Raw genomic sequence first — 26,302 nt, 5'->3', positions numbered from 1 at the left:
TATAAATCTAGATACAATGTACTTATCAAGACATAAAGGGTAATCATGCAGAGTTGGAAGAGATACTGACTGTCAGTCAGTGAACATAAAATAAAACAAAACTGTTTTTATGGTGTATAGTTTAATATTTCTGTGTTTTGCTTTTCTTACTTCCATTTTGATAGATTTACCACTGTCAGTCTGAGTTTCAGGAGCTATTAACCTCTGGGTCTTGATTGTAGATAGGTGCTTCAAAGGGACTGTCTGTCATCACTGACATCTTAACATATTTTCACGCTCTTAAATCTGTTTAAATCTGATTGCACTGACATGCGACAGATATATATGTGTGTATGTGTAAGTTATTGGCCATATTTTTACATGTTCAAGAAAGTAATTCCCATCCTTGAGACGGGTCAAGTGACAACTTCAACTCCAAAACAGTTCCACAACCTTTTGACGAGTTAATTATTAAATATTATCTAAAAGCAACTTAAGCAGTCTGGCAGATTTAAATATGTGGTTTATCTCTTTATTAATCCATCCTGTGCTCTTTCTTTACACAGTGCACTGCATTTCAGTTCAGAAAAGTAAATGCACTCAACAGCAGGCATGGAGACCGATTTGATCGATCGTTCCAAAGCCTTTTGCATAAAAATCACAAAACGCTTCATTTATAAAAATACAGACGACAATGGAAGCCTGCCAACATATATTACAGCTTAATATACAAATATATAAATGTACATTCAATAAATACAAAATGAACTATTCTTGAGATGTATTATGGCTATCACGTAGGCCAGTCCATCACAAATTACAAAGGTTTGCATTTTTAGTTCTTTGAGCAATTTTGTAACGCTTGACCTTTCAATATAAGGGCATGTTGTAGACTGACAAGGTAAACTGTTTCAGGTGAGACACTGTTGACCCATTCATAACGTTTTTAGGCTGAACTGCGCTGTCATTGACCTCAAAATCTAAAATGGCTGAAGGGGACTTTTAAAGTGACCAGTGACACAATAACCAAAACGCAATCAAAGAACAAGCAAGGCTTCAAGAGATCAGATATTAACACACGACTCATATTCAAAAAATATATATATAATACTGATTAAAAACAGGTATGTACAATGACCAATGTGATTCTCCATTCAGTAGATAGTAAATATTTCTTTGGTCCCTGTTGATTGTTGGCAATTAGTGGTTAGGAAAAGACAAACATGAGGGACAATGTGATCATCAAAAAAAAAGATGTGCCTACATTATGCCTGTCACTCTGAATCTTTTTTTTTTTTTTTTTTTTTTTTTTTTTTTACATTAACAATAATCCAAGTTCACATAAGCAAAGAAAACACACCAGTTCTGGGTTTCAAATTACATTAAAATCAGTATAACATAACAGTACATATGGGTTACAAAAGCATAAACAAATGATTACAAAGCAAAAGCTGCTTAGAGCACATCATCACAAAGAAACCTGTAACATTTTTCAGCAGCAGAGAGAGAGCTTTCAGAGACAGGGAGAGCTTGTGAGTGGACTGATTTCCAGCACCATGGATGAGGTTGTGTTGGTTGCACTGGGAGTTGAGGAAAAAACAGGAAGAATCAGAGAAAAAAAAAAGCAGCAGTTCACTATATATGTCCTGTTACTTGCAATAGCTTTCCCAGTGTTGCAGTGTGCTGTCAATCTTTGGTTATGTATGTAGAAATGGATGATGTGCATGATGTGGCTGTGTGGCCAAGTGCAACTTCAAGCGTCGTTCTGCCCAAAAAGACTGCCCTGCATTTTCAGCTTGTGCATCCTAGAAAGAGCAAAAGACGACAGTGAGCAGGAGAACGTCTGCTTCTGATTATACATATCAAGGCTCATTGTTTTTAGGTGGCACATCCAGACTCAGGACTTAACTTACAATTTCTCTTTACGGCTCATATTGTCTTCCTTTGACTTGACAAAGACTGCTTCCTCTCCGCCCCTGACAAGGTAGGAAAACTCCCCTTCCTTCGCACTGAAGATCACCCTGCAGTTACACAGGAAAACAATAGTTTTAAATGTCATGAAAACTATCACCAGGTTCTGTTCTGCGTCTTGGTATCGCTGACGGCTGCTCACTTGGACTGGGTCTCCCCGGACTTGACGCGCAGTTTGCGGATGTGGAACTTGTTGCTGCCCCACCAGCTGGACCAGCTGATGATGGTGTCCTTCTCCCAGCGCAGCTTCACGATCATCAGGTCTCCGATGTCGACGTCGGTGGTGATGAGGAAGGACAGAGTGGTGTTACTTTTCAGCTCCGGCCTACGAGAATGGGGGGGGTTAAAGAAAGAGCAACATTCAAAGGTTAGCTGCTCAGATTGGACGATCTTCTCCATGGAAGCAACAAAGACATGTGCATGTGTGTGTATGTCAGCATACTTGTGTATGACATATGAGTGACTATGGTTTTTATTTAGAATTGGGACAGTTGGAAACACTATGCCGACCATCTCTTTTCGTCATACACGTGTGTGTGTCTGTTTTTGGTGTTCATGAGGCAGAGGTTAAAACATTTCACTGTTTGTTTGCACATACAGGACAAAGGAAATGTCCTCTTTCTCTCCGTGGGTTCCATACAGAGAAATCTTCATCGGCTGCTCTGTGAAGCTCAGCTTGTCCTTACTGAAGATGTGGACCTTCACTTGGTAATGGAAAACTGTGAGAAGGGAGGAAACAAACAGTTTACAGAGGGTGAGGAATTCCACAGCAACTGACCCACGTCTCTCGTAACTCTACTTAAAGTTAGTTTAATGCTACAAAAGCCCTTATGTAACCTTGATCTCTCTCTGTCTTCATGTGACTGTCACAGTACTGCATTTAAACACAGCCGGGATTTTGTGCAAAATCCTGATCGGTTTCACTCACCCACACATTTGCATCTCTAAAATATCAACATCATTCCCCTGTCTGACATACATACAGTTGACTTGTGCCAAAATCCTAAATAAACTTTTCCATTCCATCACATGCAGTGGTATCGCATTACCTCAGTGTACACCCTAGCCACTAAAATACCCATGACCTCCTCTCCCTGTGACCTCCTGAGCGCTTGCTACTTGTTGTACACATGTACTTGCAGCAAGTGTTAAGAGTTTCCCTGTCCACAAATCCTGTGCAGTTTTTTTGTAACAATGCTAACTGCACTAATATTAATTCCACCTCTGAGCACCCACATCCAGACTATAAACATTCAGCAACAGTAGCTGATACGCTGAGGATTACTACATACAACTAATGTATGTTGCAGCAATTAACTCAACTCTCTCTAATCCTCAGCAAAGTACATGAATCCAGACAGATTTTCCTGCAGTTTTTGTGTGTGTGTTGCACAGGACACAGAACCTACACATCCCCCCTCCAAAACTTACCTTTGAATGGCATCATTTCACGGGTCTTGAGGTACATCTTGGTGCTGCGGGTGGTGCGGACCTTGTTGATGTTGTAACCAAGCTTGTTGCAGCGATTCTTCCTGCAGTTGAGGCACAGTCCCTTGTTGAAGGCCTCTTTGGTGCCGCAGCGGTATGCCATGCTCTGCTGCTGGGTGTTCAGCAGAGAGTCGATAAACAGGTGGATGGAGCGCTCGTGGGAGCATTTCACCAGCTGGTCCATGTCTGCAACACACAACAGAGCAAAGAAAACTGTGAAACCTCTTCACCTCACTCAGATGACGTCATGTGACAGAGAAAATGTCTTCCTCGTGTGTTGGGTTTTTTACGACTCCTCGCAGGTCAGCCTCGGCTAAGCGCCGACCCCGATGGCGTTTCTCACTTAGTTCTGCCTTGCTCAGTTAAAGCACTTAAGGACATCAGGCAAGGCTTTCATCTCTACATATAAAAGAACATGTCTGTGACATACTGTCAATCTGTAGCTGTTAAGGCTGGAGGCAGGCATATTTTAATTGTAGCCCCAGAAACCTTTTTAAAGAGTGACACTTGATGATTTACATGACTGTTGTTACAAATAGTTCACTTTAATGTGGGCAGAGATGTGTATTTATGCTGTCACACAGAGGAGGTGGAGAAGATTGGTACCACCTGCTGGAGTAACAAGTTGTCCTTAAATTTAACTCTGACCACTGTAGCATGGTGGGACTACATAATAAATAATGAGGGCAGATGCCAACATAGAGGTATGAGGTGATCTGGTGTGTGGACTCCATACTGACTCTATGTACCAAAGTAGTTACAGAGTAGTTTATGGTACATACTTTGGAGGCCCTTGATCCCTTCCAATGCAATCCCCAGCAAGGTATTCTGGATGTCGCAGCCCGGCTGGAAGGTGCCTCCATTGGGGTAAATGTCGATGTGGCCCACAGGCCTCTGGATGCCGATGCTGCGGTCTGGGGAGCCCCTGGTGTTGGTGTGCAGGACGTCCACGAACTGGGCGTCATTTCGGGACAGGGTGCTCTGGTCATCTGCATGCTCGAAGGTGGGACCAGCCGGATCCAGACCTTGGGTTGGAGAAAGGGAGAGTGGAGAATTTGTTTTACACTAAAGCTGTCAGACTGTACATTTAAAAATTTGAGTGCGCGTTTGATTTGGCCTCTCTGTGCCACGTGCAGTTCTGCAGAACCACTGAGGCTCAGAAACAATGTGAAGCAGTGATTATGGGCTTCCAATGGGCTGCTTCTCTCACAGCAAACACACCATTATTCTAAACCAGGTCAGAGTGATTTCAAAGCTTGATAAACTTCACAGTGACAAATCGGGGGGATTGGACCTGCTAACTGGCTACATGCACACGCACAATACAGGCCTGGAATGTAACGGCCGACAGATTATATTTCACTTGAGAGTTTCACGAGCTGGACTGGAAGGAAAAGTGCTGGTACATTACAGTACAGGACAGTCTCTATCAAGTAGGCTGAAATGCACACGACACATGGTCGTAACTAGATTGATTCATCTGTAAAGAGGAAGTAACACGCTGCACTAATAAAGGCAGAATTCACTCTCTATAAATCTGTTTAAATCAGTCATAACGAAACAAAATAAGCGGCACAGTTGTGTATTTTTTGTTCATAAATTCATGATTTAATCAAGTGTTAACATGTGAAAAGGTGCAGGTTTATCTAACATACGCTAAATCGATCAGAACTGAGAGCATCAGCACCTATATATCTACACACGTGCCTTTTTTTCCATATGTAATGTAATGTTAATCCTCTCACCTGTGATCCTGCTGATTTTATGGTCGGTGAGGTCTCCGGCGATTCCAGCTACATGTGCTCCCAGGCTGTAACCCAGCAGATGAATCCTCTCCCAGGGCAACTGCAGCTCTTTCTGGAAGTGAAGAGACAGACGAGACGCGTCAGGACACCGCGACATGTTAACCTACTTAACCTAAAAACAATTCAAAGTGAGTCCTGCAGACTTGCTAAAGGAATTAAAACTAATAACAGGCTGTACCTGGCAAAGCTCTGCAGCAGCTCTGTTCAAGTCTTAATAGATTCTGGGACATTATCCAAGACAAGGATTAGTTTGTGTAATTTTATGCTTTGCCAAAACTTTGCAAGCTTTAAACCTGGAAGTCACGTAAACAAAGGACAAACATATGAGAGCATTACTCATGCGTTGAAGTTGTTGTGCTCCGCAAAATACTGAGCCTTGTAATGAGAGGCTGCTATGAGCCAGAGACACGGCTATAAAAGGTCTTTATGGAGGTTTTAAAATCATAACCAGTAGGAAAACATATCCGCAGCAGCACCGCTGGGCACAACAATACTACATCATCACCTACAGATTTCACCGGCTGCTCTAATTTCTTCTCTGGCAGGTTTATATCAAGGGAACGTGGTCATGATTTGGTCATCCAAAAGTCAACAAGAAAGATGTGGTTAAATGTGATCCAGCTGTTAGCTGGCTGTCAACCAGCTCAGATGCTGCTCAGTGAAAAACACTCACTTGTAACCAGGTGACGAACTTGGCGACGTCACGGCCCACTAGTTTGGTGTAGGCAGCGGAGGTCGGGTAGTGCTGGTTGGCGCGGGTCAGCCAGTCCACCACGATCACATTGGCAGTGGGCTCGCGCTCGTACAGCGCAGACACCAGCTTGGGCACCCAGCTCTCAAACATCCCTGTCACCTATAGTAAAAAAAAAAAAAACACATACTCATGGTCACACAGATTTCTAAGGTCAGCTGCAGTATGGCGTGATTTACTCTGACCTTGGCCCTCATTCTGCGTACTGCATTTGGAGAGCAGCCAGGGTGTCATCAGGTTAAGATCTTGTTGCGTGACTGGCTGTAAATCTCATTATAGGAGAGGAGATGCATGAACTGTTTGCTGCTAACTCACCACTCGCAGCCTGTTTTTTGAGGATATTTGTTGTGACGTTTATCTGTTTACTGAATGGAATTTCGTCAGATTTGGCTCAATTCAAACAGTGGAAAAAAAAGACAACTCAGTCTGGTTGTAAGGCTGCATCAGTTTGAACATGACTCAATATTTGATTAGTTGTATTGGCAGGACTCTTATTTTATGTTTATGCAACATAGTGTTTTATTTAGTCTTTTAGAAGTTATTTTGTCAACTTAATTAAGGAGGACTGAATACAGAAGCACATAATTAAGTAATTATACACCTGTACTATAAAGCCTCTAATATTCCCATGATGATTATAATGCTGCTCTAGAATAAAGTACCATGCTGACTGACATACCGTCCAGCCGTGTATCACAATGAAGCTCTGTGTTTCTGCATTGAATTCACACTCTTTGATGGTTTCTGGCCTCCCAGCCACGATATAGCACATGTCATCATCAGGGATCTCTGCCGTGCGCAGGGAGAACTTGGACACGATGTCACTGAAGTCTGTGATCCATTCAGCTGTGGTTGGCACGGGAGGAGTGGTGACTGTGGTGTTTACTGTTACAACACACACACACACACACACACACACACACACACACAAAAGACAGTTTGCAGTAGATTATTAAATTGTTGTGGTATGACAGGAATGCAGAGAGGACTGTTGATTCTGACCAAGGAAAACATACATTTTCTGTCATTTTTACTGCACTAGCTACATCCTATGCATCATGCAGCTGCATGCTGTTTGAAACACTGATGCCTGGTCAAAAATGTATTGTAACTGTTCAACACAACAAGTTTTTCTTTCATACAAAATAAGTTATAAGCTAACTTGCTGCTATTGCCAATTATATTAAATGACCACTAATCTCACCAGCGTGACTCAGTCAGCCAGCAACAGCTCTGACTCATAGAGCATGGCAGTGTCGCCCCCTTTTGTCTCCCCTGCATTTTTACCAGCATTTGCTTAATGACTGAAAATACTGTTAATACCTGGGTTTGCTAAAATAAAGTTTATTAGCAGTGGAAACAAATTTACCAATGAAATCATCGCATTGTTTTCAGTTCACTTTTGTAGCCAAAAATATAAAAAGAAAAAAACTGGAGAGAAGTCATTAAAAGCAAGTAATGTTTTTCTAATTAAAGACTAAAACTGGTATATTTTTCAGTTTGTAGCATTGACACTAATGTGATTGTAATTTTTATTTAAAATATTCCGTTGTCCACTGTTAATGGGTTTTTTTTTCACTCTTGTCTTTCTTCAGACAAAAGGCCTGTAGCAGCGGCTTTTCTTCATGCACATATGGAGCTGAATGGTATGAAATGGGATGCAGACCTGCAGACCTGAAGTTTTTCACGCGGTTATTCCCGGTCAACACGGAACAGCATGCATTAATTAACCTGCTTCCCGCTTATGTTGATTTCATTGGAGCTGGTGAATCATGAGAACAATATCCTGCTAAACAAGGTACCTCAATTAAAAAAAAAAAGAAAGAAAGAAAGAAAGAAAACAGAGTGAGGTCGGTCTTACCAAACACAGTGGTGGTGGTGGCTTCAGGGACAGAAGAAAAAGTTCCAAATATGTTTCCCAAAATTATCCAAATAGTCAAAAATCTGATATTTTCTTCTCCCATATTATTAAGACTTCTTTTTTCTAAAAATGAATTAAAAATAAAAAAAGTTCTCTGGATGTCGGTCGATCACTTATAGTATATCCAGTCGTTTATTTTAACACACAGACCACCAGTCACTTCGTTGTATGGAGTTCTGGTAAAGGAGTGAAGTTTCTTCTTATGGTCTGTCACAGTTGCCGCTCCAAGTCATCTTTATGGGTGGCTCATTTGAATATCCAAACGTGATTGGCTGGAGTTTTTAGAGGGCGGGGTTTAAACTTTGTCCAAGCTCTGAATCACTGAAGAGCAATCATTCACAATCTTCACAGGGAAGCTGAAGCACTACACCCCCCCTCAGGCAGTCTGCATGTAGTCTGATTTACACGGTATTAGTAGCCTTTATTATCAGCTATCAGTTAAATTGCTCGACTTCGGAGGAACTATACAGGATTGCTGCATTTACACTTTGGACTTAAGGCCTTTTTTGTGTGTGAAAATGTATTTAATTTAGTTTTTCATGACTTATGTTACCCTGGTTCAAAAAACTTTGAATTTATGATATTTGAATAATCCATTTATCATGCAGTATGTTGCATTAACAGACTCATCTCAGGGTCAGAAGTAAAATAAGTTAATTGAATTTCTTATCCCTGTCATAATAAACATTTTATGCATTTCACTTTCCTTGACACATAAAGTTGAAATAAACAAAGAACGAAGGGAAAGAGTATAGATCATATATCACTGATGTTTATTATACCTGAATTCAATTTGTATAATTAATGACCTTAAGTGGTTTTATTGATGGTGTGGCCTAAGAAGCCGCGACAGAGGTAGCTGATGTTCATGGTATGCAGCAGGAAATCTGAGACAGATCTTCTGAGGGGGTGTGGGTGTGTCGCAGAGCCCCTCTCTCTCATTGGTGGAGCTCCCTGTATCTCAGAAACAATGACAAAGCACAACAGGATAACAAAGGATGCAACAATGTCTCGTCCCATTCCCTCAAATCACAAGAAATAAAACACATTCCTGTCTCATATCATGCCATGTAAAATAAAAACAAGATGTTGAGACACACAGGGTATGTATTTTATGACAGCAGTTAAACCCTTTTGTGGCACTTGGGGGCATCAAAGAAGCTCAACAACAACAGAGAAATCAAAGACATGTGGAGGAGAGGAGCGGGCATGAGAGAAATATGGCCAAGTTTTATGATGATTTTCATCCTAAAGTACCTGTGTGAGAAGAATCTCCACACCGAGGGCTTCAAAACCTGGCTGGCCCATGACCTAGATATTTTTCCATCATAATATTATTGTACAGTGTGTTCTCTGATGTCAGCACCATTGTACTGCCTAGAGTTTGATATTAAAGGATAAGGTTTCCATGTTTTTAAACGTGATACATTGATTTTTCAGAGAATTACTCCTGCATGAGAAGAACTGTCATTTGACCTTTGTGGTCTGTTGACACTGGCTTTAACTTCTCATTGTATGTGGAAAATCAGTCTTTTTAAAACCCAACATGTAGAGAAGCACTGAAGTGATGAGCTCTTACATTTGATTAAGGTGGCAAAATATGTAAATGACCATATGATTTGTTATCACACCAAATAATGAAATATGTCATGTTTTATGTTATATAATTATCTGTCCCCTTTGTTTGCCAACAAGTAACTCATTCTATTATATGTATATATGTTTAACAGTTGAGTCATTAGGTATCACAGCTGCTGAAGTGGGCCCATTATCTCCAGAGCGCCATAAAGAGCAGAAAGTTAAATGCAAAGATTGGATGAATAAAAAAGAAGGAAGTAACTGGTTCACTTTCCCTCATGAAAGACTGACATTTTCTGCATGATTGAACCCTTTTCCTCAGTAATCAACCACTGCTCTGTATTTGCCTTCTCTAAATAGTCGTTTGTTTCTTTTTATCTTACATGTTTGAGTATATATGTGTGTTCCTATGTATGTTTAGGTATATAAGTATGCATGTGTGTGTGTGTGTGTGTGTGTGTGCTAGGGATTGTTAGGGGAAGGTGATGCTTATGGGCAGACTGGCAGGCCCAACCCAGTGATTAGACTAGAGCGACGCCCATCCCTCTGCCTCTGATCTCAGTTTTGATCTCTGCATTCACTGCGGTTAGTGAGCTTGACCCCGGGGGAGAGCCGGAGTGATAAACGACACGGCAGAAATGTTTGAGTATGACTGTTAAATATCACAGAAATGATGTTTAGCTTCATGGAAGATGAGAACAAGTGTAGCAGAAGCAACAGTTGAGAATAATTATGTAGTAGACAGAGTGCTGGTGGCATTTTGGCCTGTTTGCAGATCTGATATGTCCCAATTTAATGTTATTCATTCCCTCTGTGCTCCATTTAGTTTGGCTTTGACCCCGAGACCTGCTGAGGAAATTAAAAGATCACTGCAGAGAGAGCATAGATTTCCTGCTGGGGAGGAATTCCTTCACTCTCCCGTTGCTCCTTTTTCTTCTAGAGCCTTTGCAAAACCCTAAAAGGCTGCACGTTTGTTTCACATTCCTCTGTTTGCACTTCTGATAGATTATGTTTGCTGCAGCCTGTGAAAAGCACAGAGCAAAAGCGCTAAGCCACACAGGCTACTTCATGAATCTACTGGATGTTTTGAGGTCAATGTGGTGTTTCTGAACTAAACTCAAATATTTAAATTGGGAGGTAAATACACTCCATGTGTTTCTTTATCTGTTTCGCCTCCCTCCTCGCTTGCCTACAGATTTTTATATGTGTTTACAGGATTTAAAAGAGAGAGAAGGCCGCTGTGGCAAACACTCACACTCTACAGGTGTGGCTACAGGTGCAACTTTAGAACACACAGTCAGGCGTGCACACACAAATCCTCTCAAAGAGAGACGTAAACCTCATGTACGTGTGTTTGAGCAGCCATGCAAACACACACACACACACACACACACACCCTGACTGGTAAAAACCTTAATCTATAACGTCCACTCTGATGACTCACTGAGAGGGCTGTTTCAAGGAAAAACGGAAAACAGGGATTTGGTTTCACAGCACGATGCAAGGGTAAATATTCTGGGCCAGTGAATTTGCAGGAGGCCCCTTGCGTTTCACCATGTGTGTACAGTATGTGGCTTCGATGCTAAAGAGGGTGTTTGATCCTCAGCCAGCAGAGAGGAGATGCAACCGCTGATATCCATGTTTACCGAGTGTTTTCTGATAACTTTTAAACGCACGGTCACTTGACTTGATCCACTCTTACTGTATCTCCATCTCTTTTCCTTAAAATGCTTTCCTTGGCACGTTGCTACCTGTGCAAGGCCATCCTCTCATTGCTTTCCATTACCCTGTTGACACGAGTCATTTTGTGTTCTCCTTTATCTCAGTGTTCTCCTCTCATTGCCATCTCTGTCCAGACTCAACAGGAGATGAAAAGACCTTCGGCAAAATTCTGCTGAAACCTTGAAACCAGCTGTTGGAAATAATTTAAAAGAAAATCCCATGAATCACGGTGTCACCACCACAAGTTCTACTGATGTGGCGTGAAAACTATCAAACACCACACTTAATTTTAGCTGTAATTACCCATTCAGAAATCCATTAGAGAGAAAAAGATTTGCAGGGCAGGACAGAAGGAGAGAAAGAGAGAGAAAGCCGTCTCTGTGGGAGCTCAGTCTTTTACGAGTCTCTTGGGGTCATAAAAGAGCCACAGAAAGACTCGAGGAGGGGACGGGTGTGTGTGTGAGGAAGGCAGTATTTTACTCCTCTATTCAAGGGTGACATGAAGAGGTTGTGTTATACACTCACACTGGCAGTTTAACAAGGAAACTAATTGATGCACGAGTCGTGTGCTTGCGGGTTGCACGGGATGTTTGGGTGTTTATATCTGAAATACGCAGAGCAAGTCTCTTGTTTATATCCACTGTGCACTGTGTACACAAATTTCATGAAGCTTTGAGTCACTTTCCTGTAATTGAAACAGCCCGACAATTAACATCAAGCACTGCATTGGGAAGGAAATAATCAACATCTTCCGGGGGAAATAAGTTGTGTCAAAATGTACTTCTCTGAAATATAGGAGCTAAAAGATTTTGTTTTCAGCAAAGTCTGAGATAAGTTTCTTGGAAAACAGAATGCAGTATGTAGAGAAACAACCAGACTATCCATTGTTTTTGTTTTATTGCACATGCACATGCTTTTACTGGTGAAGAAGCAGATAAAATCACATCTGTGGTTCTGCTTTTTCTTTGGCAGAGCTTTTTTTTCTTTCTCTACCAGTGAAGTGATCTCAGTGAGGAGCATACACAGCAATACACATTAGCAATGTCTACTACATGAGAGTGGATGTGTGGTGGGGTGACTTCATGAGATCAGTGGGAGGCCAGAAACATCAGCCTTCTCCTATGTCATGTTTGACATATATATATATATATATATATATATGAAACCTAAGTTTAAGTGCAGAAGCCAAACCCCAAAGTGGTACTGTTACATGTTAATACTCTACTGTGTGTGTGTGTGTGTGTGTGTGTGTGTGTGTATACTATATGTGCAGAGGAATGAGTGTGAATAGCAACTACATGTTCCTTCCAACATCACATTGTAACATAATGATTCTGTCGTCGTTCTCACACTAAAAATGTTAAATATATGTATGTGAACACACACACACACACACACACACACACACACACATATGCAAACACAGGGGAACATATGGATTGGAGGCTGCACATCTGTTACTGTGGGTCAGATCGTACAGAGCTTCCACTGTCTTTCACACACTGTGTCCAGTTTACACATGCCTACACACATTCGTCACGGATTCATGCACACAGAGTCCCAACAGTGATATCTGAACATAAAGCAAGCATGCACGTATCTGTGTGTGTATACTGTATGTGCACACATAAGAAATACACACTCTCCAGTAGCTGTGTCTGCTCAGCGGAGTTTCCTGCAAGTTTTCTATACTCTCACTGAAAATCCCAATTTCACGCATGCGCATTACATAAGCACTTTAGCACACATGTGTTGTTGGTTTATCTGCATGTTATGATTGGAATGCATCAGACCAGAGACCTGAATGAGTCCTATGTTAAGTCCAGTTAAGTCAAGGCAGTTGGTTATGCCAGTGGGGCTAAAGGGAGACTTGGGACGCTACCTCTGGTCTGACCGGACTTTCTCAACTCACTGATGTCCCAATTCAGAATAAAGAAGGGGTTTTGTAACTATTAGATTTCAGCTGCTACAGGAGCTGCCAGTGTGTGGGTGGCAGCAGAGAGAGGGGGTAACACATGTGGAACTGGGCATGAACTTCTTACAGCGTTAATTTCCTTATTTAAGAATAAACTGCAACATATACACATGCATTTATCATTTTATGTTAAATTTTGGATTATTGTACTGTAATTGAGATATTATGTAAAGTTAGCTGAAGAGTTAATGGACTTCTTAGGTAGTTAACTAAGTTGTTTTGTTCCCTTGTGCAACCAGACAGTTTAACATCACATTTATGGCCCTGGATGACACACGCCTTGTGTTTGACTCTCCACTTGTTTCTCTCCTTGATGAGGTCCTGGACTGTGATGACCCAGCTTGGCTCAGATCTGGTCTTTGCTCTCTTTTCATCAGTCTGGCTGCTGTTTTTGGCCGACAGGAGACTTTGTTTGCATCATTCCTCTCATGTCGCCACCCAGCAGCCCAGCAGGAAGACTGGGTGTTCTGCACGAATGATTGTGAGAGAGGCCTATTATTTCAACAGTGATCGGGAACAGCAGACAGCAGACCTCGCCTAGGTGAGGTTGCCCCGTTGTAGCTGGTTATCAAATACCTGTCTTTTAAGATTAGAATTAACATACTCATAAGTTCATGAAAGATCTTGCCCTGATGTAGAACTAAATGTAGATTTCAAGGGGTACACATCACTATGTGTATTACACTACATGTGTACTATTTACCATGTGTGATGTCATTTCAGCATTGTTTGAGGCTGGAGAAAGAGGTGAGTTTACCAGACCTGCGTCACCCTCTCCTCATCTCTGCTTGACGCAAGGCATTAGTCTATATTAACATAACACATCTGAATCTCTGACCAAACTACTGGCTGTCAAATTTTATTGTAGATGATGTAGGGTGCCAGGTTTTAACAAGAATGTGTGAGATCTAAAAAAAAAAAAAAAAAGTCCATCTACAGTGTTATAGGACTGCTGTGCTAAATCAGTACAGTGCTCTTTAACTGAAATTACATCTAAAACAGACGGATATTTTTATTTTTCCATGAATTCTTCAAATCATCTCATGACACATGATCAAAACACCGGTCAGGAGCAGGGCAAACTGCATGCGTCTGTTTATGTCCCTATCTACCGCTCTCTCAGCAATTCTCTGTGGTCCACTACACCCGTGGTCTGCAGACCTCCCTCTCTTCCCTGCAGGTCAAGCTTCTGCTCTGAGCTTCACTTCAAAATAAAAATGATGTTATCTCAGCTTTGTTTTCTCTCTGCTGTCCGAGGAAGTTCCTGGTGGATCCACCTGTGGTGGGCTCAGGTCTGGAGCCTTGCAGACCAACACACAAAAGAGCTTAAGCCCATGAACGTAAAATCAAATGCAAACATGCAATGCAAACACACGACTCTGCCTCAGCTCCCCTGCTGCAGCGTCTCACATTCACATGCACCACCACTGATTCAGACATGTGAGCCAAGCAGTGTGTTGGAACGTTGTGGAAGATCTTACGGACAACCTGCTGCGTGATAAGACGTGAATTCCACCGTGTTTGTCTGTTTCTCACGTGCACGACAGAGGTGTGGCTCTGGCTCCTGCTGCAGACATCAAATTACCTGCTGTATATTCACATATGATCATGACAGGAAAGAAAATGCTGATTGTAAAATAATGAAAATACAGAGTAGGTTACAGCAAATTACAGCTTGTAAAGCTGCCAGTTACAATAGATAAGACCTAAATATCACATTCCATGATTAATTTACAGCTCACTGCTCAAAAGTTCTTAAACCCACATGGTTAAACCTCTTTAAAGATGCAGTCTGCAGATTCAGACTGTCCTCATTTTAGAACCCTTTTGTGATTTACAGTGGCTTCAGAAAGTATTCACAACAGTTCACTTTTTGCACACTTGTGTTGTAGACTCCATTTTAAATTGTCATTTTAGCCCATCAATCTACACTCAATTATACATAATGCCAAACTGGATCCTGTTTGCTTTACAGCCAAGTACAGAGAGGTCATTAAAGAAAACCTGTTCCACTGAGAGCACTGAGACTGGAGCAACAGATTCACTTTTCAGCACAACAGTGACCTTGAGTGTACAGCCAAGACAAAGCTGGCAAACTCAATCCTTCTAGAACGTCTGTGGAGAGACCAGAAGATGACGGTTCACAGGTGATCCCCATCAAATCTAACGGAGCTTCAGGGGATCTGCCAGGAGGAACTCGTTAAGCTGACCCAATCCAGGTGTGCAAATACCTGAAGCAAAGCAGCTTCTACAAAGAACTGAATTAAGGGGAATGCATTTCCAAATGAGAGATTTCAATCACTAAAATCTTTAAAAAACCAAACCTGCACACTCTCCTGTTGATTCACTAAAACATCTGTGCTACATATTTGCAGCTGCAGGGCAATGAGCTTGTGTGTCTGTGTACTATCCTGCATATAGACATACATATATAAGAGGACATATATAAGAGTGAACAGAGACACACCAGGCACACAGACATGAAGGAGTCTCCGGTTAGATGACCCATCAGGACAGACGTCAGAGAAAATAAACACAGTCATTTCCCAAAGTGCAGGAATCTGGGTGAATGATTTAGTACAGCACAGGGGTGACACAGAGGATCAGTGTGTGTGTGTGTTTGTGTGTGAACCTCAGTGTGAGTGTGTGAACCAGTGCTTCCATTTACATTTTTCTGCCTTTCTATGTGTGTGTGTGTGTGTGTGTGTGTATGTGTTACTTGAGGTGTCTGCGACCTCCTCCACCTCAGACCCTATGACCTCGTCTCCCTACTGGTCCCAGTCATGTTGATTTAGGTTGTTCCCTCTACATCTGGTGGACTATTTGTAGTTCAGAAGCGGTCAGTCAGGGCAAGGGAAGGTAAAAGGCGAACAAGCTGCAGGGACCCTGATACATGTCCTAATTTTATCCCCCGACACCCTCTCACCCACAAGTCATGTCCTATAAGCCTTTTTCCCCCTTCAGGATGCAGTGACTGTCACCCTCAGTCATCATAGTTACCTGTAATTTCTGTTTAACCTGATCCTACAGCTGCACTCATAATCACTGAATATGCACTACAGCATCAACTTCACTCTAACAAATAAATAAAATGTCAAGTTTAAGCTTGTATTTGTGGTTATATGGCACCCTCTTGTGGACAAAAATAAAATCAACAGATCAGCTGTGTTGCCAAAATGAATATGGTATATACAGGAACAAAAGGAAACTGCATTTTTAAGTGCACCAATGATTATCTTTGTATAATGTTATGGTATAAGTTATGATAAACTACTACATTAAGTTGTCTCTGTAATCTAAATAAGTCAGTTCTCATTTGTGAACATGAAACTTTCACTTTGAGGACCTGTCATGCTTGAATGACGATACACAGCCTGATGCTGGGCACCAGTTCCCCATGAGTATACCGTATGTGTCATCCCTATCACTTGATGACATATGAGGAGTCGGTGTCTTTTGAAAGAGAGGAACTCAACTTCTGGAAAAGGAACTTAGAGACACTTATAGATGAGACTCAACAAAGTCAGGGTTCCTCTCTTTTCGTAAATGTTGGAGGAGGAGTTATATCTGGAGCTGATTTCTAATCCAGCACTGACTGTAGGTGTCCTCATGACCTATGAGTGTGACGCACAGAGGTCAAAATCATTTCCTGTTACAAATATATACACCTACATAATCATAAATGAGCCACACAATGTGCTATTTTGCAATGCAAATATTAGATGAAACACTGAAATGCACTGAGGTACTGTGTGTAGAGATGGCATGGCTTGACTCCAACCAGTCCACTGGGTTTGCTGTTGCAGTCATCAGCTCCTCACCTCATTTCTTCAGTCTAAGCTGGAGGTCTACAAGCCATGTGTGATAAGTCATTTTCATTGCACCTCCCTCTGCTATTTGGAAAAGCTTTGAGGCACCAGAACAGCGTCTGACTTCCCATAGACAGTATATGTGATACTGTAACTAGCCATAGTTTGGTTAGCGTCTGGTAGTGAAACAATGTTGATCAAACGTCATGTTATGTATAAAATTTATATAATTTATCTATTTGTTTATGAGAACTGTATAGATAGAACTGTAAAATTCAATAGTTGTTTGTACTAACTCATATGCTCTTTTGTGCTTCATGTTAAACCCTGAAAATAGATTTTTGGCAACATAAGACACGAGGCATTTGTTTCACGCTGCAAAAAGATGAAAAATCTTTTATTGTTGTAGGCAAATTCACCTGGTGAATTTTACATCTGTGCTCCAGCAGACCACTGAGCCAAGCATGGCATTAAAATAAACCAAACAACACTGTCAACAGAAGGTCAAAAAAACAAAATTTTATGCAAAAAAACTAATAACACATTTGAGTTACAGAAAACTTTATACATTAAATTTTAGATTTTATCACAGATCTGTGCACACATACGCACTCCAAAGGCATTTACTACCACTATCCAACAATCACACAAATCAAATCTATGTACAAAAAAAGATTGAAATATAAAAAAAGTCTAACAAGTTTGGATAATCAGAACGTGACATTTAATTTAAAAACCTTTTCTTCAGCAGGAAAATTTTTACCACCCATCTGTTTTAAAAAGAACAATGTCAAAAAGGAGCCTCAAGCTCTGAATGAGTTAATCACAACAAAGGCTCATATAATGACTGTGAAAACAGAAAAACAGAGAGGAGACATGTGAGGTCCATCAGGCCAGATGTTTATAAAACATCTGAATTTACAACAGAGCTCTGGTGTGACAGGCCAACCCGTGCACACAGCACATTCTTGCAAGACTGTCATGTTAAACAAACAAAACAGGTTGGACTGACTGATAAATAGAAGGCAGGAGATCACTACATCGTAAAAGGAAAATGAGAAATAAAGGTTTCCATCAACAATGGATTGGAACTGTGTCAAAAAAGAAACATTTCTGATTTTAAAAAATGTACAAAAACAAGATGGCCACATCCACCCGCCCCTCTTGATATGACCCCTTGAAACAGTGTTGTCAGACAGACATCAGTAGCGTCGACCAAAAGCTCCACCCTGAAGCCCGCCACCCTGCATTAGCTGGTTCTGTCTGTTGAGAGCTCCGGAGAGGGACTGAGATGTTCCTGTGTTCATGTAGCCACCACGGCTGGTGATAAAGAACAAAGAATGATCAGCATTGTTCTAACAAACAATGGAGGCTGCTCCTATGAGCTGCAGTTTGTATTAATGAGACTTAAATAGAGCAGATGTTCACTACTCACCCTGCCATTCCTCCACGTGCCATATGGCTCTGGCCTGGGATAGCACCATCTCTACCTGGAATTGAAAAGCAGACGATCAGACACAATCACCAAGACCGCAGTAAGTAAAGCTCTAGAGCGCCATTAAGCAGGTTAGTTTAAAAATGTGCATCATGTTATCACAAAAGCCTGTAACTGGCAGTTCAGACATTACACACACACACACACAATACAGCACAAGTATTCATACTTTGCCATGCTCTGTCTCCTTCCATCTTCCGTCCAGACTCCCAGTCTCGACCTCCTTCCCTAAAAAAAAAAAAAAAAAAAAAGTAATAATAATAATAAATAAATGTTTTTTACATTTTCTTTTCCTGCTTCAGGAAAATTGTCAGTACTTTTCAAATGGCTTAAATTGAAGAAGCTCAGTGTGATGCTTACCTCGGGTTCATGCGCTTGTCGTAACCTCCACCCCAGTCTCTGCCATGTCTGTCTGACCTGTCTGAGAAGTGCTGTAAGAAGAGACGAGACAGTTAAAACTCTCTCATGCCCTGCTCCTCTGTGGTTGCTACAAACTTCTTTAGGGCAGTTGGCTAACCACTGATCTTTGTAGTCACACTTAAGCCAATGACACGGGAGGAGGGTCTACATCTCTTACCTGACCATCTCTGTCTGCACCCATGCCACGAGCGTTGTCCCGCCTGTCCATCATCATGTCATCTTGGTAACGACCCCGGTCTCTGTGGTCAAAGTCCTGATAACGCTCCTGCCGGCCGAAAGTCTGTGCGGCCGTACCGGTCGTCCATGGCCATGCGCTTCTCAGGCCAATCATCTTTCCTAAGAAAACAGAGCAGGCAACAACAACCAAAATGAATTTCACCCACTGAGCCTGTCTCCATCTGCATCTAGTAGATATCCAGCACATACAGAAGTACTGAAGCGCACTCTCCATTATTTACCTGCCATCCATGTCATAAGGCCTCTTGATGGGCCGTCGCTCCTGTTCATAACGCAGCTGCTCCTGCTGCCGTCTCAGCTCCTCGCGCTCCCGAAGGATCCTCTCCTGCTCGCGCCGCCTCTCGTACTCTATACGTAGCCTTTCACGCTCCAGGAACTGACGCTCCATACGGTCTGCATCGAGGCGCTGCTTCTCAGCCTGAGAATGAAACCTTTCATGACTACAGATATCGCCTGATAACTTCTATATAAAATAAAGAATGTCTGGCACAATGAGAAATTTGACAAATGGCAGTATGGGAGCAATGAAAGCAATAATGTATTCCTATTAGCATTTTAATTGGAAACAGTGTATGTATTCAGCAAGCTAATTTGCACTAGAGAGTACAATGCAAGATATATATATATATATATATATTTGACAATACCTCCAGCCAGTGTCTTTTCCTCATCAAGTGTTTCCTCTCCTCTCTCTCTCTAAACAGACGGATTCGCTCACGCTCACGGTCTGGGCGGTTGTCACGTTCACGATCGCGGTCACTGAAAACAAAGATCAATCACTGCTTAGAGAGTAACTAGCATTAAGTGTTTCCCAAGTATTCACTGTATTGAAAGACAGATGAGTAAATAGATTAATAGTTTCCAGTGTAGGATCATATTAATCAAACATAACCAGTGAGTTCTTCAGTGTTACAACAAAGATCTAAGATTTATTATTCTCTAACCCCTTCCCATGGTCCTTACGTGTATCTCCGTCTTTCCACCTCTCTGATTTCCCTCTCCCGTTGTCTCTGCCTTTCCCTTTCTCTCTGCTCCTTGATCTGGTCGAAATGACAGGATGTCTTTCTTCTCCTTACTAGATGACTTGCGGTCCCGACTCTTTGTGCTCTGGAGAAAGGAGAGAGGGAAAGAGAGAGCAGAAAAAAGTTTAAGTTTAAGGCCACTTACAAAAACACATAAATTACATATTAAAGTATAGCGGTTGTACTGTATGTATGTTTACTTACGCGCTCCTTGCTTTTGGTTTTGACGCTAATAACAGGCTCTCCCTTGGACTTGTCCATAACGACAGTCCTCTCATTTCGCACTATGGAAAAACAAAGATAGTTGACATTGTCAAGAAAAGAAAATAAGTAAATGTTTTCACAAGATAATTTTTTTCAAGTGTTAACTTGACACATGAGAACGATCAAACTTTTCTCACCTTTGCCATCTTTTCCCTCTTCAGATTTCTCATCCTTTCCATCAGACCTACGAAACATAACAGTGTGAGCTACAGCATAATAACATTTTAAACAACACTTCAGTGACTGATTTACTTTTCTCCCCATAGTTGACAGCTCATTCACTCTTGACTTATGTAGCTTCAGGATCTCACAACTGCAGAGGTTACAGGTTACCACTGTGTCACGCTATGCTAAATATGTGTGTACCCGTGATATTTAAAGGCACGCTGTATAAATATTCTGAGCTGCTGGGTCATTTTTAGTAACAGACTTTACTCAAGTATGAGGCAGCTTGAAAGCGGTCTTACTTGGAGTCGGAGGAGTGTCTCCTGTCTCCGCCAGACTTCTTGGTGTCATTCTTGTCTGCTGGCTTCTTCCCCGCTGGCTCATTTTTAGCCTACGGTATTTAAACAGGAACATATTTATCCACAGGAGCTGATTGAACAGATTCAGTTTAACATACTGATCGTACCACACAGTGAAAGTGAGCAATTATGCCTCTTTTATAGGTATCAGAATACTTGTGGAAAAAATACCTTCTGATTGATGATATTTGCTCTAAAAGGTTAATTTGAATCTTAAGAAGATCACATTATTCAGGTTACAACCCTCTTGTGTTAATGTGCCTATTGTTTTCTACTGGCACCTCTTCCTATCAGTGCCTACTATGGTAGAGTGAGGTCATAAACCCAAAATTTAGCAATGAAAATATGTTTAATAAAAGCTTTGCTGGCATTTTGGAGAACTGCGTAATAAAAATTACAACTAAAATGCAAGTAAACTAAGTAAGACTTCTGTCTGCAGCTGCTAAAATTCAATCAGATCCACAAGGTGTTCATCTGGGTGCGACCTTAATAATAAAAGCAGTATAAAGTAAGGTTCTTCCCACAACACTCACCCGCTCCACAGAGATCATCCTGCCATGCAGTTCAGTCCTGTGCAGGTGGCTGATACACTTGGTAGCCTCCTCTGTGGACGACATGGTGACAAAACCATAGCAGCGAGCGCCGGGGCTCTTGGCATTGGTCACCACCTTAGCTCCGACAACCTACACGAAATAAAAAGACAGAGGGGGGGAAACGAGAACAAAGAGGTGAAGAGGAGATAGGAGGAAAAAAAAATGATCAATTTTAGGTTAAATATAAAAATGATAAGTAAATTTGAGGCCTGCTGACAGTGGTGAGGGGCAGTTTGCACAGACTAACCTTGCCATATTTGCTGAAGAGGGTCTTCAGATCAGTCGCTCTGGTAGTGGAGGAGAGACCGCTGACCCACAGGTTCCTGCTACTGCTTGCTGCAGCACTTCCAGCGGCTACACACGCATACACAATAAATTAATGGGCATGTATCAACTGACTGTGAAGGATCAGAACAGGAGAGAAACCGCTTTATTCACTCACCCTTTTCATCTTTTGACTCGGTCTTGCCATCTTTTTCCTCAGCGCTAAAGACAAAGGAAAAACAGCCATGAACGTACAGCAGTGAGGACACCTGGGATCTCCTCACAAAAAGTGTATTTACTTATGTGTTTTATGGTTTAATACAAGAGTTGACAGTGATCAGCCCATCACGTAGTGCCGTGCTTTAAACAGTGAATAAATGGATCTACACCCTACGACAATCCCAATACATTATGCATTAATGGGTAAAAAAGTGGCAATAGGTGAGTGTAAGGAATGACAAATGAAAACAGACAAATGCACAGAACGTTTTTACCTCCAAAAGAGCATCCAAATTTTTCTAGCACAAAGGAGCCAATGCAACAGAGATAGCCATTTTGGTTTCTAGTAGACAGAAAGCGACAAACCTCTTTTTCTGATCATCGCCCTCTACAGAAGAGGACTCTTTCACTGTCGAGGCTGAATCCGCAGCGGCTTTCTCTTCTGTCTTCTCATCTTCCTCACCCTTCTTAGACCCAATTTCTGAATCAACGGTCTCACCCACAGCGCCCTGTTCACTTACACTAACAGCCTGCGAGCTTTTGTTTTCAGCGTCAAATGTCTCTTCTGGGACATTCTGTGAGTCCCCAACCTCTTTGGTGTCACCCTCCACAACATCCCTGTTGCTCTCCCCATCCCCAGAGGCAGCTTTGTCGTACTTGGCACCAGTGTCGGACACACTGTCTTCCCCTCCGGCGGTGGCGGCTTGCTCTTCTTCAGGGCTCGTCTCGTGGCTCTGGTGGCGATCTTCGTTAAGCGGCTCAGCTAAACAAGACCCGGCTACTTTGTCATTTTCTACGGATTTAACAGGAATAGAATGGCACAGAGTTTAATCACTTCTGAAACACAGCAATGGTTAACGAGGAACTGGCAAGGCCTGGATTAGGAACGTCATGACCACTGGCCTGTGCTCTTAGATCTATGTATTAAAACGATGAAGTAGACCCTAATGAGAGACTGGAAGAGAACCCAAAGGCTGGAGGACAACCCAGCAACTAGTGCGACTAGCACTTTGGCTCAATTCTCAAGTTGAGCCACTTCAATCTGTTCACCTGATCCAAAGCAGACAAAGAGTTCAGTGCTGAAGAGATCCACAACATCAGCAGAGGAGCAGTAGAGGCTCACTGCGGTCCCATCTTCTTTTGGCCTTTGACTTTCCAAGTGTCCATTCGTATATCAACCAGTACTTCAGCTCAAGTCCAGCATGTTCATATCCAGCTGATTTCTGAGTCAGTGTCTTTAAAAAGATGCAATAGCTGATGAGTCTTGATGGATCTTCTTAGTCTTGATCTTCATGTGGCAACCTAGAAACACTGCAATCACCTGCAACAGCTCAAACCACCCTGACCATGAAATTTAATTGCTGTCATTGTGCAGCAAATTGTTAACCACTGCCATTTTACAACCTCAACAGCATCATTGGTAACTTGACCAATATTCAATGGCAAAATTATGAATTGTGGATAATCAAATTTCAGCACAAAGCCAGCAATTTCCTTTGGGTTTCCAGTCTCTCTTCCTAAACAAAGTGTTTGCATTCCAAGCACAACACGGTAAAAAGATGCTTCCACCTTTTTATAAGCCATTTTCTACAGTACCTGTTTCTTCTTTGAGGTCGTCTGCACCTGGATCCTGACCCTAAAACAAACAAACAAACAAACAAACAAAGAAGATCTCTTCATGAAACTGACTATTTGTGACCTTTTTTTGCTACAGCATCACAAGCCTTGCATAAATGTTAAATATTTACAAGGGAACATACCATATTGATTGATGAGCATGTCATATATTCATCCTTATCTAGCATCTCAGACTCATCCATCTGTTAAAAAACATACAAGGGCAGCGACATTAAAACTTGCCGAGTTAAAAGATAAAAATTAGTAGACACGTTTTTCATCCTGTCTCACCTCTGGGCCTCTTGCTTCATCCTCTGAATCGAAACCCCTGCTGTCATGTTCATCATTCATTTCTGCGTCGTCTTCTCCGTGGAAATTCTCTGGATAATCCTCATCATCCTCAGCTGGTATTCCATTGTCATTCTCGGTCTCATCCAGCACGTTCATGTCGAGGATGTCCATTTCCTGCATGTTCTCATGATCATCCTGCAGATCCTCCTGACAAAGAAAATTAAATTATTAAAACTGTAATGTATATAACTGTGATAATACAAAAGTAAAACCAGAGCCTAACAACTCTGCAGTTGCTAAAGAGAGCCATCAATTGTGCTAAAAACTATTTACAGCATTACACCCGTAAAAATAAATTCAATCTGTCGAGAAACTCACATGTCCATCACGGGAGTCCTCTTCAATAGTGCTGTCCTCTGGTTCATCATTGTCTTGTCTGGTATCTACAGAAAACACACTTTAGTTTAGACCAACTCCTCATCAGGTGTCTTACAGGCATCAGAGAAAACAGTTGCATGTATACCAACTACATCATCCAAAATTACCAATGGCATTTACAAACAAACAAACCAAGCAATATTTGTCATCATAAAAGCAGAATTTGTGGCAGGGCTGCTCCCTGACATGTGGCAGTCAACATACAACCATTCTACTTTGTGCAGTGAACAACACACTTAAAGCAACAATATACAGCCCCAAATCAAATGTCACCTCATTGCATGTGTGGGTTTGACTACTGCTCTTGACACAGAAACTCAAGGCTCAGAAGCGAGAAACAGCAAACAGATTTTGAAGATTTCTTCATGTTCTGAAATGTCTGAGGAAACCTGTTCATTTATATTTAGGCATAATACTGTTCATCACAGCCAAACATTATAACACAAGATTTTTACTTGTGGTATTTAAGTAGTGTCCTTGGGTCACATGAAAGGTGCTTAAATGTTTAAATGTTTATTATTGCAAATTATAGAGAAATAAAAAATAAAAAATAGAGAAGTGTATATCATTCTATTAATTTTACTCAGCTTTTAATCCAAACTTGGATCACACATTCTTGACATTTAAAAAGTCTTATACGACAGCCCTGCAATAAATCCTACTTTGAAGTAGGCTTTAATGTTTAGCTTTAGTTGTAAGTGCTTTGCAGAGTCATTTGGAGGATTGTAGTTTCTGGTGCTGTTGTGTTATAATGAGAAACATAATCCATCCTCTGTATAACACTTGTAAAATGACCATCAGCCATAAGGTTGAATCATGAACTCTCCAAAAACTGAACATTATGAATCCAGACTCTATACTCGAGTAGCTACTCGAAACTGAATTTTAATTATAAGTGGGTGTGATATTATTTATATAAATGTGTGTATATATATATATATATATAGACGATAATTAATAGAATGTTATATATTAATTTAATTAGTAAACGTCAGATGAGATTCTCAGACACAAAGTTTAGTTGTTTCTTAACGCAACGTGCACATGCATGAAATACCACGAAACCTAGTATCACGTGTCATGTGTCATCTGGAGAGCGGCGGGCTCTCTCACTACTGTTTCGCTTAAACAGAAACTAAAGAGACAAGTCCATTGTGCCACACTGTTCATGTATGTACACTTTAGGTTGAGGCATGTTTGTGCAGCTTGTGCAGACTTTACCTCTGGCAGCCCGTTTAGGTGTTGAGCTAGCTTTCTTTGGGGCTGAATCCGGAACCACAATAATCTCATCAGGATTTCCACCCTCCTCCTCAATGGCCTGTTTATGGAGAATAAAGACACGGACTAATATGTCATTATACTGTACAAGTACGGAGGAGTTGAAAATAACAAGTAGGTAACGAAAATGAGAGCATTTAGCCGTTTGGCGCAAACATTAGCTTATAGTTAGCGTTAGCACACAGTTCGGGTCAGGTTCCTAAGCTAGCATAGCTTTATGTTTGTATTGGGTTTGACAGGGTGCATTGACAAACCAGTAAATGCAAACTTATGTGATAATTCTGTGCCTAGTTGTTAAACAAGAGAGCAGCCTAGACCTTTTTCAAACGCTCGGACAGCACACTCTTGACGCCCGTGGTGTCCAGGCTTCGTTTCTTCAGCTCGGCCTTCAGATCGATAACTCTCAGCTCCGACAGTTTGCGAACCTCTGCGCCCTCTGGCACCTCCACGTCCGCTGATGGGTCGGCCATCGTTTCGTCCGTGATATTATTTCTTCAGCTTGAAGTAACCGTTTTATGCACTTTCATTTATTGAAGCTGCACCACGAATGGGAGCAGCTGGCTTGCAAAACTACTGCAAAATGGAGGCCGCGGTGAGCCAGTGACGTCAGCGCGCAAGCGTAGTACAGTTGTAGTGCAGGG

The 26,302-nt window shown here is 41.6% G+C and overlaps 2 protein-coding genes across 2 annotated transcripts; both read right to left on the bottom strand.

The window, feature by feature from the left end:
• Window positions 1–497: 497 nt before the first annotated feature.
• Window positions 498–8,142, bottom strand: lpl (lipoprotein lipase). The gene is made up of 10 exons (XM_018673395.2): window positions 7,856–8,142; window positions 6,674–6,879; window positions 5,917–6,096; window positions 5,184–5,295; window positions 4,221–4,463; window positions 3,382–3,624; window positions 2,549–2,669; window positions 2,093–2,275; window positions 1,893–2,000; window positions 498–1,784 (listed from the first exon to the last, which is right to left on the bottom strand). The coding sequence occupies exons 1-10, from the start codon at window positions 7,956–7,958 to the stop codon at window positions 1,733–1,735; spliced, it is 1,551 nt and encodes a 516-aa protein (XP_018528911.1). The 5' UTR covers window positions 7,959–8,142; the 3' UTR covers window positions 498–1,732.
• Window positions 8,143–17,363: 9,221 nt separating this feature from the next.
• On the bottom strand, window positions 17,364–26,273 carry safb (scaffold attachment factor B). The gene is given in 23 exon segments (XM_018673396.2): window positions 17,364–18,319; window positions 18,435–18,489; window positions 18,664–18,722; window positions 18,855–18,925; window positions 19,072–19,191; window positions 19,193–19,250; window positions 19,373–19,569; window positions 19,799–19,910; window positions 20,115–20,200; window positions 20,202–20,258; window positions 20,378–20,457; window positions 20,575–20,621; window positions 20,905–20,993; window positions 21,495–21,644; window positions 21,802–21,908; window positions 21,997–22,040; window positions 22,404–22,830; window positions 23,634–23,673; window positions 23,798–23,857; window positions 23,946–24,152; window positions 24,324–24,388; window positions 25,605–25,701; window positions 25,979–26,273. Coding segments are annotated over 23 exon segments (2,499 nt in total). The 5' UTR covers window positions 26,132–26,273; the 3' UTR covers window positions 17,364–18,201.
• Window positions 26,274–26,302: the final 29 nt, after the last annotated feature.

This window comes from Lates calcarifer, linkage group LG17, assembly GCF_001640805.2.
Source record: "Lates calcarifer isolate ASB-BC8 linkage group LG17, TLL_Latcal_v3, whole genome shotgun sequence".
NCBI classification, from domain to species: Eukaryota; Metazoa; Chordata; class Actinopteri; family Centropomidae; genus Lates; species Lates calcarifer.
The sequence above is the reverse complement of the archived record's forward strand: the minus strand, read 5'-3'. Positions and strand labels throughout refer to the sequence as shown.